Source organism: Vespa mandarinia, chromosome 1, assembly GCF_050613455.1.
Source record: "Vespa mandarinia isolate Hongniang chromosome 1, ASM5061345v1, whole genome shotgun sequence".
NCBI lineage: Eukaryota > Metazoa > Arthropoda > Insecta > Hymenoptera > Vespidae > Vespa > Vespa mandarinia.
Window position 1 is genome coordinate 10,293,323 of NC_140810.1, and position 19,052 is coordinate 10,312,374.

At 32.1% G+C, this 19,052-nt stretch overlaps 1 protein-coding gene across 5 annotated transcripts in view; it reads right to left on the reverse strand.

The window, feature by feature from the left end:
* The window catches only part of Fak (protein tyrosine kinase 2 Fak), a 79,448-nt gene that overhangs the window by 2,773 nt on the left and 57,623 nt on the right, over positions 1-19,052 (reverse strand). For 3 of the 5 annotated variants that reach the window (XM_085656821.1, XM_085656818.1, XM_085656816.1), the window contains exons 3-22: positions 8,653-8,798; positions 8,331-8,506; positions 7,269-7,400; positions 6,884-7,033; positions 6,537-6,725; positions 6,333-6,413; positions 6,017-6,239; positions 5,596-5,631; positions 5,236-5,367; positions 4,947-5,129; positions 4,652-4,868; positions 4,367-4,557; positions 4,084-4,288; positions 3,932-4,011; positions 2,004-3,841; positions 1,187-1,327; positions 942-1,103; positions 765-864; positions 426-657; positions 43-334 (exon numbers count right to left, since the gene is read on the reverse strand). In XM_085656821.1, coding sequence (XP_085512947.1) covers positions 43-334; positions 426-657; positions 765-864; positions 942-1,103; positions 1,187-1,327; positions 2,004-3,841; positions 3,932-4,011; positions 4,084-4,288; positions 4,367-4,557; positions 4,652-4,868; positions 4,947-5,129; positions 5,236-5,367; positions 5,596-5,631; positions 6,017-6,239; positions 6,333-6,413; positions 6,537-6,725; positions 6,884-7,033; positions 7,269-7,400; positions 8,331-8,506; positions 8,653-8,798 — 4,906 coding nt within the window. Of the gene's footprint in view, positions 1-42; positions 335-425; positions 658-764; positions 865-941; positions 1,104-1,186; positions 1,328-2,003; positions 3,842-3,931; positions 4,012-4,083; positions 4,289-4,366; positions 4,558-4,651; positions 4,869-4,946; positions 5,130-5,235; positions 5,368-5,595; positions 5,632-6,016; positions 6,240-6,332; positions 6,414-6,536; positions 6,726-6,883; positions 7,034-7,268; positions 7,401-8,330; positions 8,507-8,652; positions 8,799-15,368; positions 15,635-19,052 lie in introns of those variants that run through there. The other 2 variants (XM_035875554.2, XM_085656815.1) reach the window with 1 other exon arrangement.

Sequence of the window (19,052 nt, forward strand, 5' to 3'; positions counted from 1 at the left end):
TATGTATTTACAGAATTAAAAATAAATATATCTTAAAATCACCTGCAAAGAACGATCAACTGATTGACCCATTCGATGTAGAAGATCTCCACTTTGGCTTTGTCTGAATGTTGTTATTTGCCTTTCACTCGACTGGCTTCTTCTCAAAAAATGTTCACCAGATTGGCTCGATCGAATGCAATGTTCTGGTGTTGAGTCTCGCGACGTATTCTTATCATTTTGTCTTTGACAAATTTGATTATCGACATATGGATATCGAATACGAATAGAGTCGATTACGTCTAAGAGGTTCTTTGCATCCATTGCTAAAATATGAGCCGCAGAAAGCATTCCCCTGACGAATAAAATAATGTCATTAATCAAAATCACTTTTACGTTGTATATACTTTTATTATCTTAAAAAGAATTGATATATAAAAACTTACTTCCGATATTCTGCATCTAACGTGGTAGCACTATAATTTTGTGCCAATTTCATAGCCGTTACAAGTTCAGCCATATCCTTACTTAAAACCTTATGTGCCATTTCTACTTCTCTGTGTGCGGATATAGGTAAGATTTCTACAAGAGCATCAACAGAGGACAGTAAAGCTCTTAATTCAATGCCTACTCTTCTTACTAATTCTAAATACTGATCGGCTTTACTCTGTTGAACACCTGTAATTATATAAATTTTATTCATACGTTTGTAATCATTTCTTTGCATATAAGTATATCAAAACATTTCATAATTATAAATTTTTATAGCAGTTAAAGAAACTTACCTTGTGACAGAGACATAACTGCCCGAACTACGCTGGTAGTACAATCATATACTTTATCATTAGTTCTATCCAAATCTGCTGTTGGTGTTGGTTCCATTTTCTAAAAAAATTAAATTTGATTGAGTATAGTATATTAGAATTAATCTATAGTAAATATTTTATTGTATTTTACATTACCTTTACTACTATTACTTTTTCTTTCTCTTTCTCAGGTCCTTTATCTGAACCAAGGGAACCTGTGTTCATGGTATGAGGTTCATGATTTGGTGATTGCGTGGCTGAACGAGGAATTGGCGGACTAGTACTTTCATCTCCACTTGTTGCGATTGACAAACGTTTCTACAAATGAGGAAAAATATGAAATATATCCGTATAAATTAAATATAAATCATTATTTTAAGTTATGAAATAATCTTTAGTACCTCCTCTCTCGCAAGCCAACGACTATCTTCTTCTGATTGCCGTTGTTGTTCCAAAAGTCGCTGTTCTAATAACTTCTGTTCATCATCTATACCAGTAAAACTATCAGCACCACTGTCAAATATCTGGGACTGTGCACCTCTCTAAAATATTCATGAAAGCATCATTAACATTTGTAAACATTCGTAACAAATTCGTTCAAATAAACAAACAATTTACAAGAAATATTAGTATCTTAACGCGGAGAAAAAAATATTTAAATGCGCATGTATACCTGAATGAAACGTTTATATGTACACAGAAAAAATTAAAGAGATGCATAATTTTCGAAGTGCAGAACTTTAAAATATAAATAATGCAGTTAAACTTGCTGCATGCATATATATATATACGTATACACACATATGTATATATATATTATATATATATATATATACCGTAATAGAACGTAATATAAGTAATCAATAATAAAATATAAGAGTCCAGAGTTGGATTAATTCGACATGCATATAAGAAAGCCTATCAAATATAGTAAATTAAAATATTCGGTTGATGTAAAAATTCTTGTTGTGTGTGTAACTGAAGAAAATGTATATGTTTTAAGAGAGTATGTATGTATGTTGTTTACGGATACGCGTAGATGTTTGTGGTCGTGTGTAAGGAAGTGCACGTTTGCATACTGCAAAGCTTATATACACATATATACATCTGCCTCAAAATAGATGTACGGTGCTATAGATACACGGAACTGTGTAATATCAAATGATATGCTTGCAGATAGAAGATGCAATTTTTCATTCCTAGGAGGCATAGTCAAACCTGATCTTGCTGTGCCTCCTCTGTCATCGAGCTGCTAGATGACATGGTGCTGTCGCTGACAGCGGAAGATATAAGTGATCCAGAGAGAGTACCATCAGTAGAACTTGTCAATGGTTCATCTTGTTTTGATGTCACAAACGTAGTAATTTTCGCTATGCCAGTTGCTACTTGAGGTGCGCATGGTTTAACAACCGCTGGTGCCACTTGAGCTACTTGTTGTTTAACACTAACCGCGTTTATCACTTGTTGTTGTGCCGGGAAACCTGTAGCACTGTACTGAACTTGCGTTTGTTCCGTAGGAGCAATATAACCAGAATGTTGACCTAAGATGAAATTAGGAACATGTGGTTGAGTGTGCTGTTGGCTGCTTTGTTGTATCATAACACCTGGTGGAATAATGCGAGGTTGAATGCCATGAGCTTGTGTTACTCCAAATGATTGATGTTGGTTCCCGGTAACGTTCAATGATGCAGGCGATTGGTTGTTTGCCATCCCACTTTGCACTTGCGGTATATAATTTGGCATTTGCATTTTTTGTGCTTGAACAACCGTAACAGATGCAGCATGGGCTGTGTATATTGGATTGGCACTACTTGCTTGACTTTGTTGCATCGTATGTTGCGATGATGTGTAAGAAAGAGATTGTGGTTGCAAAGAAGTTTGTCGTTGGATATTTTGTGCTTGTTGCGTTCGTGGAATGTATATGTGTTGTTGTCCCACTTGATTAACGTTAGAATATATTTGTTGATGTTGATAGTTTTGAGGATAAAGTGGTTGAGATTGCAAGTTTTGAATTGGTGTTGGACTGTAAACCAATTGACTTCTTCCACTTGGAATAAATGATGTAGCTGAACTAACGCATGTCATGTCCCCACCACTTTGACTCTGAGCATTTTGTGCTCGAAATTTTAAAACAGGGCCGTACAAACATTCCGCATTGCCAGTAGATATTGGAACGTTAACTGTATTAATACGAGGAGATCCTGTAGCGGTAATAGCATTTGAAGTAGACGAACTACTAGGAATTATAGGTTGTTGACCACTGACATATGCTTGGCTGGTGATATTAGTGGGGTGTTGACCAAGATTAGATGATTGAACATGCGTGCCACTCACAAATTGAGTTTGATTATTTAAGCTGCTAGAGCCAAAATTGCCTGGATTTTCACCAAAGTTACCACCTACGCTAGGACTTTGACTGAGATTACCTACGATAGCCGAACTTTGTGTAAAATTAGCAACGGGACCGTAAATTTCACCACAAGCAGTAGTTGTAATGGGTATTGGATTGGATGTTGAAAATTTTTGCACGGGCGAATATAAATCTCCCGTGATATTACCGACAACTTTAGAGCTTACTGCGTATAAGTTTTGCATCTCTTTAACCTTTTGTTGTTTTCTACCGGCAGCTGGCGATTGTGTCTGAGTTGTGTCTGAGATATTGAGACTCGACATGAGAGGAGAGACGGTATCAGAGGAATCTAGAGAATCTAAATTAGTGTCGGACAAAGTTGAATCTCCTGATTGTGTGTCGTGAGAAGCAGTAGGCTCAGAGATCGCTGGATCGAAAAAGGGTAAATCTGAGACAACGGCAGTAGTCAAGACTTGATCTTCATCTTGAAATTGTACAGCGAGTGTGTTAAATGGAGAGGCAGGAGTAGTGTAGACAGAGGGACATACCCCCCTAGTTTGATTATCCTTAAGAAGTTGAGCAAGAACTTCCGGACTCTGTGCTACGATATACGTAGAGACAGGTGCAGCTGCTGTTAATTGTGCTGGGTCTGCTGCTGTATTCTGTGGCTGTCTGGAAGGTTTCGGCGGTGGAACTTCGTCTGCACCTGGAAAATATATTATTTCAAACTTGAATAAATGTTTTGCCATTGCTAAGTATTATGAATAATTCATATAAAATGTAATATTTCCCTTACCCCAGGACATGGCTTGAACTCTTCTATTTTCTCGTCTCATTGTTTCCTGTTGTTGGTGCTTCTCTTCTAACAAAATTTCACTGTAACATAAATCGTTGGGAATTGGAGTTACTTTATTAAATTATCCCTTAAATTGACAGTTAAAAACTTACTGTAAAGTTTCTCTAATTTCTTTGAAAGTTGGTCTTTTACTAGGTTCGTAACTCCAACACTGAGACATCAAGGAATACAAACGTGGAGGGCAGTGATTAGGAAGCGCTAGTCTTTCACCATTTTCTAACTTACGAATGACTTCGTTATTTTTTACACCTTGGAATGGTTTCACACCTAACATCAGTATCTCCCACATACAAACACCTGAAATTATTAAATATCGTTATTTCTGCAAGCAGAAAATATAGAATTTTTGAAAAAAAAATTTTTTTTATATCTAACCGAACATCCAAACGTCGGACGAAGTAGTAAATCTCCGAAAGTTTATACTCTCCGGAGCCATCCACTTGATCGGTAATTTACATTTGCTTGCAGTGTAATAACTTTGATCCTCCACCCATCGACTCAATCCAAAGTCTGCCAACTTGACGCAATTATGCGAAGAAACTAATACATTTCTAGCTGCGATATCTCTGTTAAAGAAATCGCAATTAAATTCTATTTTACAAATAGAGATAAAATTTATCGCATTATTCCAAGAAGGAAAACATGTTTTCTTTTAAATACCTGTGTACAAATTTTTTACTCTCGAGGTACGATAAAGCGGTACTAAGTTGGAATGTATAGAGTAAAAGAGTCGCAAGATCTAATCGATGTTTGTTAGATTGAAGATATGCACGCATTTCTCCAAGTCTTGCCAATTCCATGACCAACCAGATTGGCGCTTCGGAACATACTCCAATGAGTCTAATTATATGAGGGTGTTCAAACTGTTGCATGATGTCTGAAATACGTTTAAATTACAAAATATTCCAAACATTTAAATTAGTTTTATGAGAGTATATAAGAATTATACACGTACATGCTTCTTCGAGGAATTTTTCAGCAGTAGCAAGGTCCGCATCAACTTTACACGTTTTAACAGCAACAGCTAGCGTTTGTCCATCCCTACCTTTATATGATCCTTTGTGAACATTACCAAATTGACCTTCTCCAATAATTTCACCCAGTTCTACTTGATTACGGACTATTTCATAATCTCGTGCTAGAATTATTAAAAAATTAGAATATATCATTTAATTATTTGAAAAATTAATAAATTAATAATGTAATTGTATCAAGTGAAAATAATAAAATATAATTTTACATACTGGCTGGAGTCGAATAGTCTCCTTCCTCGTCTACGATTTCTGCATAATCTTCAGACAGAATCGTTCCCGTTTTGCTCACATTTTTTTCAGGACTATTGAAACCATCTTGTCTATATTTTGGAGGATGTGCATCTAACGGAAATAAAAAAAAAGAGCAATGAGATCTAGGAAGTATTTGATAAATATGATATTTTATTTATTTGACGATGTAGTCATGTTTGTAGCCAGGACATGCAAACGGATGAATGTTAATAGTTATTAGGGACAAAACTTAATCTTACTTCGATGCAATGACTCTGGCTACAAGCTTGTATACAACAGCTTTAAATTATCGTAAAAGGATCTTTCAAGACTACAAACCTTTGCATGGACAGGGATAATTTTTCCACGATGCAGCTTGGAAGTGTGAACAGGGTTACAGCTTAGTATAATTTGTTAAAGTAAACTGGGAATACGTGCAAATTACTCAATTCTTGACAACAATTTATTTATTTAATGTAACTTAATGTTTCAGTTTTATAAAAAAGATTATTAATGAATTTTTAGGATTATGCAAGAAATGAATAAGTCGATCGTTATTAAAAATTTACAAAACTAAATATCTCTGTTCGTTTCTAATAGAATCATATCAGCAAGCTATTACTGCTTATTAACAATGAAAAGAAATATGAAAAGATTTTACATTTCGACAATATCGTCGATTATTATTATTTACTTTGTTTATACTGCGCATGCCAAATATTTTTTCAAATGTATAATATTTTATAATATAAATGTTCACCTTTTCGATTCCATAATGAAGTATTACTGCCAGTCACTAGTCTACAATAACCGTCTATCAAGTCAGCGAGACTTTCCGCTTGGTCCAAACTAGAGCAAGTTATGCTCAGCGTTTCAGCTGCTCCAGCGACTCTTAATTTGATACATGCTTTGGCATGTTCTTTGCAGTCAGAAACGAGCGTTTGAATTGATTGTATTTGTGAGAACTCCGCCATTCTAGTTGGCTAGAATGATCGACAAAGAAAAAAAGATGATCGGTTTAAGAACAGGCAAATGGGATCTTACTGATTTTAATTTGACTTTGTTAGTCATCTTACCACTGTTCCACCTCGATGAGCCATATAAGATATGCCGAGATCGGGACCGATGACTAGTTCAACAGGAATGGACCAGCTTGACTGGAGATGAAAAGATAAATGAATTTTATATTTCGTGTTACATTTCTTTTATATATTGTGGAAAGAATTTGTTTTTCTTTTCTTTTTCTTGAATTTTTTCAATTTAATATAAAATTTTCTTACCCCCAATGCACAAATAAATCTTTCCTGATCAAACCTATAATGTGCCCGAAGCAAGTCAAAGAACTTGAACATGCATTCTAATTCCGAAAGAGCAGCTACTTTCTTGAAATGTTGTTGTATCAGCTTTCGAAGTGCCTTTGGCTTCATTCCGTTTAACACGGATCGTGGAAGAAACTTATGTAAGCCAACCTTAATAAAATGTTTCCTTGTTAAAATATATATGATATAAAATATATATAAACACATGCGCATGTATATATATATATATATATATATATATATATATATATATATATATATACGCATGTGTCTTCTTTTTGTTGAGAAAAATTTTAAGTTGAATCTACCTCTCGTTCTAAATATTCCAAGTTACTTTTCTTGTCGAGAGCCATTTGTGGCATGTCTTTGAAAAAATAACGTATCTCTAAGCAACATAATTGAACAGCTACGTCTTGATCCAGTGCAGCATGATTTGCATAGAGGTAGTCGTTTCGTACCTATGGAATGATTTTTGTTGTAAATAATTCTATTCATTATTCTAAATTTATATAATGAAATAGTTGTCAATTATAAGGAAATATCTTAATTCAGGACAGGTTTATTTATATATTAAAAGAGTGTTGTCCACTATCGGCAACTTCAAATTTTATATTTATAAATCGTTTTACTATCTTTTTTAATCATTTAAAAAAAAAATCCGCCTCTATTATATTTTATTCGTTGAAATTTTACCTGATCATAATAATAGTAAAATGTGACTTTGTCTTTCTCGTAGAGATCGTTCAGATTTTGCGGTAGATATCGTACTCTGAGTTCGTACCTCCACTCGCAATGAGGATGTTTCTTTTCATACTTCTCTTGAACCTGAATCCAATGAATATCAATATCATTAGATATCAGTTCGAAGACATATATTAGGTGTACAAAACAAGTTCGATGCCTTTACATTCAATCAATTGTAATTTTGTTTTGAATTAAAATTTTTCCTATCTGCTTTGGGATATTAAGTATCAATATCATCCTTTTAAACGCACCATATAACTTTACTCTGGGTATAATTTTAAAAAATAGTAGTTTGCACGATGACATCTAAAAAGAAGCGTATTAGGCAATGTATTTTTTTTTGCGTATCAGTTAAAAAATAATTTTACTTATATTGTCGAAACGATTTGTTCCGTTTTAGATGAAGATACTGTAACCCATAAAACGTAAAAACGTTTGAAAAATTTCGAAGTGGTAATTTTGATTTTATTGATGAAGAACCCAGTGGAATATCATAGAAAAAAAAGAAGGACGAGGAATTCGTTGAAATTTTAAAGGTGTTCTTTATTATGAGAAACGATTACTTTTGTTTGTTAATAACAATAAATGATTAATTTGAATGATATAATTGAACGCAAATGACTTTTTACCGATAGTGGAATCAGACAGGTGATTATGCTGCACGATAACATATGAACACATATGACGAAAGCAATCCTGGAAGTCATTTCTTCTCTGCTTTGGAAAATTCTCCTACTTAATTCCTACTTAAAATTTCTCAAGAAGGTAGAAAAAAGCACCATTGATTTTATTGAATCAAAATCACCATCTTTGTATCAAAACGGTATTCGTCGGCTGTCCGAAAAATAAGAGATAAGTGTGTGAGAAAAATAACAGAAACTATATCGAAAATTAACATATTTTTCCTGGTTTTACAAATAAAACATTAAAATCATGCTAAATAGGCACCAAACTTATTTGCACATCTAATATGTATTTATTATTTAAATTTACTTTTATTTTATTGAATACCTGGTACATGGTGGTATCTTGGTGCAACCAGTAACTCTCACCAGATCCTGGATGATGTAATCTCATCGCATAGAGATTTCGATAATGTCTGGTACCAACGGCGAGTCGACTGGTTACCAACGAGATGATCCCTTTGACGTCGATAGCATCACCAAATTTAACGACATTAAAACCACCTGTCAAATTAAAACATATGATCAAAGGATAAACAAAACAAATATTTCATCACCAGCTTCGATTTATTAAATGTTTAATCAGGTTTTACCCTGTCAACCTTTCGATGGATACCACAAAGTTATTAAGAAAGATAAAATTCAATTACCGTTGGGTAAATGGACTTTTAAAGTCGCCTTGTCCATGGGGGTGGGCGATCCATGAGGTGGTGTATTTCTTCCACCTCCACCACCCTGTACACTACCACCTCCGCTTCCACCTCCATCTCCTGTCCCAGTGCTCATCCCCTCATGGCTGCAAAAAAATAAATAGGAATAAATAGAATCTTAATTGAAGTCGAGTATTTGCGTGTTTAACATTTTTAGTATAGAGTAGTAGTGAAAGTGAAATAATCTAGACGAAGAGAATGATATGAAAATAATATTCGTTTAAACATATATATGGTATATTATAAGAACAAAAGTTTAATTGATTTCAGTTAATATATAATAATATAAAAATAATTATCGTGGAATCATTAGAAAATCAGTTTTATTTTTTATCGACAATAAGAGACAATGATTTAATGAGTTAATTTTTAATCCAAATTATCAGCTCAAAATTATTTGAATTTGCGTAACTGATCGTATTAAAAGAAATTCTTAAGTCTTCATTGATTTACCTGGAATGACACAATTGACGATTTTTAACGAAGAAATCAAACGATTGCACGTAAATATATTCCTTGTAATAAATACAATTGAAAATCAAACGAAATTTCTGTACTCGCATTTTTGTTCGACGAAATAGAGACAGTTAGAGACTCAAGACAAGTCAAATGACATTAACAGTTGACCTTAAAATAATCGAAAGCGAATTAGAAATCAACTATCCCAAATGCAATCCAAACGACGATGTATTCTATTTCGCAATTCTTATCACTTCTATACAACGGTAGTATAAATTCAAGAATATATCGATCTTTCTGAAAGATTCAAAAAATTTCTTTGAAAAGATTAAAAAAATAAAAAAATTCGTCACATCTGTGACGAATCGAATGTGATGATTCAATAAAAATGTTTTATGACAAGGAACGTCGATTGATATCAAATATTTTTGAGTCATAGATATGGATTTTCCCTGGTTCGATTAAAATTTGTGTTATTGATTAATAAAAATGCCAGATATATTTTTCTAAGTTTTCCCTTCAATTTTTTTTCCTCGAAGAAAACGTTTAGTGTCGCTAACGCAAATAGATTGTCCAAGAGTGAAAAAAAAAGATATAGAAAGAAATAGAAAGGAGACATGTTTGGCTCGTCTGCTGGTTTATGTGAAATTGTTTAAAATTAAAAACTCTCTCGTTGGTCGCCTAAATGAAAGACAAACTAGTGCGAAGATAGAGAGAGGAAAAGATGAAGAAAGGGAAGGATAAAGAGAGGAAAAGATAAATAGATGGATGGATGGATGGATGGATGGATGAATGAATGGAGGGAGGGAGGGAGGAAGAGAGAGAGAAAGAGTAAAAGAAAAGGAGTAAACCACTCTGGTTAATTTAACCAATCTCTTCGTATATTTTCATCGTTTGCGAAAATTTTCCGGGTTCTGCTGTTAGATTTTTCACGATTCGCTTTGCCGAGGTGCGAATGACGTGTACCATTTCAAAAGAATGCGTGTTTGCCTCCAACCTTTTTTTTCTGTTTCTCTTCCCTATGACTGTACTCCCCATTCAAGCACGATCGTATTCATGGTTTCACTGAACGCGCAACCCTCTGACACGTTTTACATGCTTACGTCTGACGTTATATAAGGTGTTTCATTTAACTCGATCATTTAAAAATATTCATCGTATTCAAGAAAGAACGTGTATGTTTATGTGGAATTCAACTTTTCTAAAGGGGGAAGTCTCCGTTGTAAATTATCTTTCTTCTCGTATATTTGAAATTTAGATGATGATCGAGCTAAAGGCAGCATCATTGCCATCTGGCATGACGTTTTCATGACGATAAATGAAGATATAATTGAGCGTATGTAAATGAAATTTCATATCAAACAAATTACTGATGATATATATATATATATATATATATCATTATATATATCATTATATATATATATATATACGTATATATATATATATACATATACATATATATACGTATATGTTATATATAAAAATATATACATATGTATATATTATGTATATATTAATATATGTAGGCTATAAAACACAACATACATAAGTTAGTTTTATGAGGTATTATATTTAATTAGATTTAAAATAATACTAAATTATAATCTACGAATCTTTAAACAGGCTCTACATTTATTTTTGAATAAATATATATATAGAAGACGCATATGTACCATATTATATGTAACATGTATGTAACATATATATATATATATATATATGGTATATGTACGTCTTCTTTTATTTTTAATGTCGTAGACAAGATATTCTCTATATATTGTACATAAATATAATCTATATATTGTACATAAATAAACATAGACACGCGCATGCACACGTACACACAAACTGTAATACAAATACATATATATTACTGTTAATTATATACTATTATTATGATAGATAATTATATGTAATAATTATATATTATTTATACACATGATATTCTATTTTCGACATTGAAAACGAAGAAATAAAAAGATTCAGTGAATCATTTGGAATGATCAATGGAGTATTGAAAAATCAGACGAACGATCGAAAACATTTCCGCCACGCGTGAGCAGCGAAATCATTTCGTGCGACTACATCGCGCCTGTTTGTATTGCCGCTATTAATGCAAATGCATATTACTAGCGTTGTCCGGCTAAGGAATGTCGTCGTGTCAGGAACGAACTGCTCGAACAGTGCGCCATGGGCTACTCGATAGTCCGTAAATAGGAGTAATTAACGACGGTGCTAATCTCGGCATTAAAATTGTATAAAATTTCTTGTAAAATTGTTCATTTTTTAAATATATTGTTTTTTGAATTATTTTTACATTCCTTTTTTCTTTTTTTTACTTAATTTTAATTCTTATATTAGATATAAATTTATTCAAATTATATTAATATTTTATTCAAATGTGTGTTTTATATACGATAAATTTGTGCAATGAAAAAAAAAAAAAAATAAATAAAAAAAAAATAAGAAAAAAAAGAATATTTACAATATATTCTAATAGTTACGTGTAACTTTTATATACTTGCAAGAGATAACATTTCGCGATAAGGATCGAATCAGAAATTATTATCAATGTAATTATGCGAAACGAGTTTCCAGTTCCATCGAGTTCCGACAAAGGTTCCCATGGTTAAACGCAAATTATTGCACAATTCGCGATCCCCGGTACATTATTGCGCATCCGCATCTCATTGAATGCGAAACGAGCGACCATTGAGCAAGAGTCATTAGGAATGACGCTAATATTCGATTTAAGCTTCGATTTATCGCTCGTATGCACCTTTCATTCGATTGACTCGTACGGACAAATATTCAGTTCCAAATTGAATCAAACCAATGAGCGTTTTATTTAATACATTATATTGTACTGATTCATAAATAATTGCTAGTTTATCTTAATAAATTCCATACTTATATTATAATAAATTATTATTGTATATAAACTTTATAAATTATTTTAATAAATTCCTCACTCTTCTAACATTATTTATTTATGAATCAACTGTATAAATACGATATCCCTTCTAATCAGAATTCTTAATTTAATCAATTTGAATAGGCATTGTATGTAAAATCAGTTCCGTTATTGGATGTTCCTTTTTTTCCCCTAATTTTTTTTCTTATTCTGATTGAAAAAAAAAAACTTGTTCCTTTTCTTTCTTTTTTTCTTATAACTAATTTATCGATTCTAATCAACGAGAAACTCAAGTACTAAAATTGCAAATATTCGTAATATCCAGATTAAGAATAATTGATTTTGCGAGATACAAAATTGATATTAGAAAGCGAGTAATAGACACGCTCAACAAAGTGCGATTAGTCGATATACAAGAGATAATCAAATCGATGATTTTGGGGTGATACAAATACGTGTTATCGGAGTTTACATCGTAATTATAAGTTTGCTAACGATACCATAGTCATATGTATGTATATATATATATGCGTATATACTTTATATAGACGTACATATGTATGCGTATATACTTTATATAGACGTACATATTTATGTAAATATATACACATGCACGAACATAGAAACACACACATATATACGTATTTGTTCCAATTCGTGATATTACAGCACAAGGTGCTGATAATATTACCAAAGTGACATGTGATATCGATTACGAGCGGTATCAGCTTTATAGAAAGAACACGCCGCAAGACTCGTAATAATAGTGACAGTGTGTCTCTTTGCTCGAACTAATAACCATTCGCATTTGATACTAATCATTCCTTCACGATATCGTAAGAAGAACGCAATTCCTTCCACGAAGATCTTACCTGTTCTTCGAGTCATTCGCATTTTGTCCCCCGGAGATCCGGAGATCATGTAACACTTGAATCTCAAGGCGATGGAATAATTTGTTTCATTTCCTGTCTTTGTTTAGAATTATTATACCCCAATGAAATATTTTTCTCTCCCCTCTCTCTCTCTCTTTCTTTTTTATTTTTGCATAAGTAAATTTTTATTTATCATATTAAATGTCTCTATAGTTCATTTTTTCCTCTTTATTTGATGTATCTCTTCCTCCTGTTTGTTTTATATCTCGTATTTTTTATTTATTTATGTATATAATTTTGTATTCATCACCGAATATATAGAATACCTTTTTAATTTATCTTTAATTTGTCTTTTAATTAATATATCTCGTGTTATTTAATTTTGTGACATCACTTTTTATCATTGTATGTATACATAATTGTTTTTTATTCGATCTGTCTCATATTTAAAATTCGAACAGGAAGCACGAAGTGCATTGGAACGAATGGAAATTTCGAAAAATCACGCCGATCTGAAAGCCATCGTGGAATTCGATGTATATAAAGAATGTGCTCGTTCGATACAGGTTGTGGAATCTCGATCGGATTCGTGGAGTCGAATAGAAAAATTCTTTTCCATGGAATGGACATCGAGGGTTGGTTGAGGGTTGAAAAAGTATTGATAAAAGTTTTATATATATATACACATATATATATATATATATATATATATATACATATGTATAGAAGGGGAGTCTTGTTCTCCGGCCCTGACCTGCCGGCCCGACCAGAACTACTACGCACCTGCGACTGTCGCCCACGCAGCTTTCCTTTCACTATGACTTTCTCTATTGCACTTTTGCATCGTCCGAAAAATAATGATCGTACGTGTTACAGACAGCTCGTTAATATCGACCCTTAAAACGGTAATAATCACTAACACGAATCATGACCCGAGTCTGACTATTTTTCAATCTCTTTCTTTTATCAATCGATTCTTGTCATAGAAAATAGACTTTATTTCTCTATCTTTAATAATTAAATCATTTCTATTTAATTTTTATCCCAATAACTTTTTTTGTAATTAGTATTATATTTTTGTTAGATCATATAATTATTAAATTAGATTAATATTAGATATCAAATTTATATGGATTAATATTATATTAGTGTTAGATAAATTAATATATTAGATTAATCTTTAATCTGATCTATATTTATTAAATAGCTATGTTTACTTGATATAGTTCATTATTTTATTTCAACTATTTGTATTAATCGTTTAACATATCTATAAATGCAATTGAACATTTATTTATTTATCTATTTATCTATTTTTATAAAAAGAAAGGACCATAAGATCTAGAAGATAAACTGGATTCCAAGGGATTCCGAGAAGATCTCTTAATTTATATGTATATTTGTAACTTCTTTTCAGTTTTCAGCGTATCAGCGATATCTTTGCGTTATTGAGCTAAGTATCAGCGTTATAAGACTCGTATATTTTTTAAATGTGGTCGTATCGTATATATATACGTATGTGTGTGTGTATATATATATATATGTATATATACATATTATAAATACATGCGTTATATTGTAGTTTCGTAGGCGTGCGGAAATATATATCAACAATTGAAAGTAGGTGAATATGAAAACAGTCGAAGGATCCTTGCGTAATTATGCGGTCGCGTTAGTTATGATCGGTGCTTATGTTTTGTTAGAAATTTCTTTCTTATAATTTTTGTTAACAAAAAAATAAATAATGTTAATTATTTGATGCATTTTTCCTTTTTTTTTTTAAACATTTTGAAGAAAAAAATATATCATAGCTATTCAGTAAATATTACAGTATAATGGAAAAACAGTACATTATCATAATGTCGTTTACGCAATTTAATAAAAAATTAAATTGTTGCACATATATTACATTGCTCTCACTCGCTACAAATAGAATAATGAATTATGTATTTATGATATGTAGTTGTAAATTATTATTTCAAATATTATTGAACGATACATTTGATTTTTTTGGTTTAAAAGATAACTAACATAATATTTTACAAAAATTAGATTTCGTGATAAACTGTATGAAAATAAACAAAGGTAGTGCTGACCCCTATTGCAGTATGTACAATATGTTATTACTTTTTTCTGCTATTTTTTAAAGTTTTTATATTTAAAATTTAACATTTGTTATTTATTATTTTAAAATTTGGTCGACTATTGATAAATATATAGTCTTATTTAATTAAATACTACTACAATAATTTATCATTATATGTTTACAATAATGCAAGTTATACTGGGACATTCAGGATAAAATATACAAAATTTTCAATTGATTTCAATGTATTAAACTAGATTTACTTTATCGTAAATAGATTGTTATTACCGAACCACATGCATTTTAGGATTAATCGATTTACCTTCTATGAGTAATTCTGTGAAATTTCCACGTGCCAAGCGTGTCTGGACTATATGAAGAATCATTGTATCCTAGCTGGCCGAGAGAACACAAGAGACCTTTACTATCTCTTTTCCATCGTTTCTCACGCGGTACGTCCTTCTCTTTCTTCATCAAAAATATCCCCTTCGAGTTGTTGGTAATGTCTGCGAGATTTTCAGTGCGTCGTCCGTGCCACGAAATTCCATTCGCTTTTCTTTCTACGAGCTCGAGCATCTTCGCGATTCTCTTTGTAGATTCAACAATTAATAATTAAGAACATTCGTGAACGATTGATATCATTAACGGTATTAACACTAATCAATTTCGACGAATGAAACAAAACTAAATCGCAAGAATGACACTCGAAAATAAAATGTCGACTATCTCTTTATGTCGTAATCGACAATTAGATCGTAGATCGATACAATAAATATTATTCAATATTATTTAAATTTCGATTTTGATTGAAATTTTTCGGAAAGAAATTATAGTGGGAATAATACATTATAAATTTTAAAGGGAAAAAAGTAATTAAAGTTGTATTTTTGTTCTATTTTTCTTTTTTTTTTGTTTCTGAAAAAGAGAATTCTTAAGAAATCAAATTGACATAAAATGCATTGAAGCGTTTCGCACAACTCGCCCTCGATGAATTATCCGAGGCTACTTCTATTTTCGTCCTTCTTTTCTCAGCACCATTCTCAACTTTCTCTCTCTCTCTCTCTCTCAATTTTCTCTCTCTCTCTTTCTCTCTGTCTTTTTTCTCTTTCTATCTCTTTATCTTTCTTTCTCTCTACTCGCGATCACGCGTGTGCACACATTCGCTGTCGAGTATACACTGATCGACCTGGTCGAATCGACAACCTGCTGTACTCTCTTTCTCCCTCTCTCTCTTTTTCTTTCTCTACCTCTCTTTTTTCTTTCTACTTAGCTTTTTCTTGATCCTTCATCGTCGTCTATCCGTTCCATCCTTTTCTACGCGTGGGTCGTCTTGCAAAAATCACGATGCCCGTAGAATTGACTGGATTAGATACGCGTCCTGCAAATCGTTTCGTCTCACTTGATTTTCCACTTATTGTTAGCTTTTCGTTTTATTTATACGTTATTGTGAAACAGTATCTTTTTCTTTTAGATTGTCAATTGACTAGAAAATATAGATAGAGAAATTTTCAATGTACCTCGTCATTTCCGCCTTATTTATCTCTCACATTTTTCTTATCGATGTTTTGTATTGATAAATATTAAAAATATAATACGCGATACGAATTTTATCGTTATCATGAGAATTATATTTCTTAAAATTTAAAGTAAAATCTTTAAATATTCTTACAGAAAATTATTATAAAAATTAAATTTCTGTAAAAAAGAAATAAAATTATTTTTACAAAAAATCATTTTTATGAGAATATCAATGTTAACAATAAATCGAAAGATAAAAACAAGAATGGAAAGAAGGAAAATCGATGAAAACTACAATGAAATAGAACTTGATCTTCAGGAAATATCAAAGTAACTGCATTTCGAGATACTGGAAGAGCTTCTGGCAAAGATCGTCTACGGATCGAGAGGATCAGTGGGTCGTCCCTGGACACGACTCGCATAAGAATCACCGATAACGAAACATTTGTAAGTTGCGATAATACTTGATTCCTCAGAGTATCGTCTTGAAAACATCCATGACAATAATGATAAAGAACGATCCAAAGGAAATACCACAGAAGGAAGAAAGGAAGAAAGAAAGGAAGGAAGGAAAGAAAAATTGTTAAATATTAAAAAAAGAAGAAGAAAGAGAGAGAGATAGAGAGAGAACTCTATAAATCTTTTGATGATTTTATTTCATTGATAGACAAAGAGAAAAATAATTTTAATAAATATATATAAATTTCTCTTTCTTTTATGATATACAAAATAAATGATAAAGAAAAATCAAAAAAGAAAATATTAAATAAAATAAGAGATAACATAGTACATAAGAAATACAAATTAAAATAAAAAGATGAGATCTCTTTTAAAAAGAAAAAAAGTAAAAGTGTGTGTGTGTGTGTGTGTGTGAAGGAATAAAAAGCAAAAGAGGATAGAAGGAAGAACGGAAAATGAAATTGGTCGCGAGGGACAAGGATGATAGTGAGGCTTGAGGAGATGGAAAATGAGAAGGGAGTGAATTACGAAGCGTCGAATGAAAAACCGGAGCGTTAGCTTGATGTACGAGTCGACTCTCGAACGAGGTACAGCATCGTCGTATTTCTGATTATCGAACGCGAAAACTCTTTCTCATCTTCTCTCTCTCTCTCTCCCTCTCTTGTTTCTATCTATCTCTACCCACTTCTCTTTTTCTCGCTCGATGAAAACTCAACGGATGCTTCAGAATAATCGTCGGTACACACAGGACGAATCTGGTTGTTACGCGATGGCTTCGTCGACCTGAATTCCGATTGCACGAGAGGAATCGAGAAATTCGATGTCTTCGTTTTTGGCGCATCGTAAATTTCGTTTAAGTAAATGGGAAAATATATATATATATATACACAAAAATAAACGAGAAAGAGAGAAAGAGAGAGGGAAAGAGAGAGAAAGATGGAGTGTTTTTGACTTCAACCAATTTGCGATCCTTAATGCATTCGATTAATATCTCAACACTCGTCTCTTCTCTCTTTACTTTGGTATCTCGCAAAATTTAATGATCGCCCGATCTTTTCGCTAATTATCCGTTATGTCAGATACTTAAGAAGAGATAGCGTAGGAATTTCTCGTCGTTGTCGTGTTTGCTTCTGGCGAAAAGGGCTAGTTTAATTATTTGAGAGAAAGCTTTACGAAAAATAACTTCCTTAAATTTTTTTCGTTATAAAAAATTTGCTTATTCATGTAATCACCTTGAAATGATGAAATTTTTTAACGTAATAACAACGAACAGAATTAGTTGTTCACATTAATTAACTCTCATAAAATTATAACGACCGGCAAATTTTTCGAAACTAAATCACAAATGGATATGTTATTTAATTAATTAAATTCCGAATATTCGGAATCAACGATCGCGTAATTGGTTAAAAAAAAATTGTAGTCGAGTGGGTATTATTTTTTAAACATTTATCGAAACATTTAAATATAATAAATTTACTTTCGAAAAACCATTTGTTGCGTTTTATCGATCAGACATTTTTGTTCAATATAATTTTTCACAAATTTGTCGTTCACACGAAGCTAAAGATTATTTAATTAATTTCTAACTTAATGATTACAAAAATTCTAAGTTTGACTTAGTTCCTTTTTTTTTTAAATACGTAAGTACGCTTATTTCATTTCTTGTATACATTGTTATTTCTTAATTTTTTTTTCTTTTTTTCTTTTTTTTTCTTCTTTTCTTTTGCAAATATTTTCCAGAGACAATTACATGTCGCATAAATCGCAAAGGATTCAACGTCCGTGCAAGTCCGTTGAAATTTTATCGTAACGCTGGTACAACATGGCAGTTTCTCAGTCGTGCATTCTAGTCGACCATTCGTCCGCGTTAGCGATTATTCTGTTTGTCATCCGTGACGTGTAAAACGCGTTTGCGAACGCGAAGGAAGCGAGTCGAAGTGAAGTGTGAGGAAAGGCTCTTGCAATTAAGTTTTGTTAAGGAAATCGTGAGAGTAACACATATGCAGGTATCACACATATCGAGAAT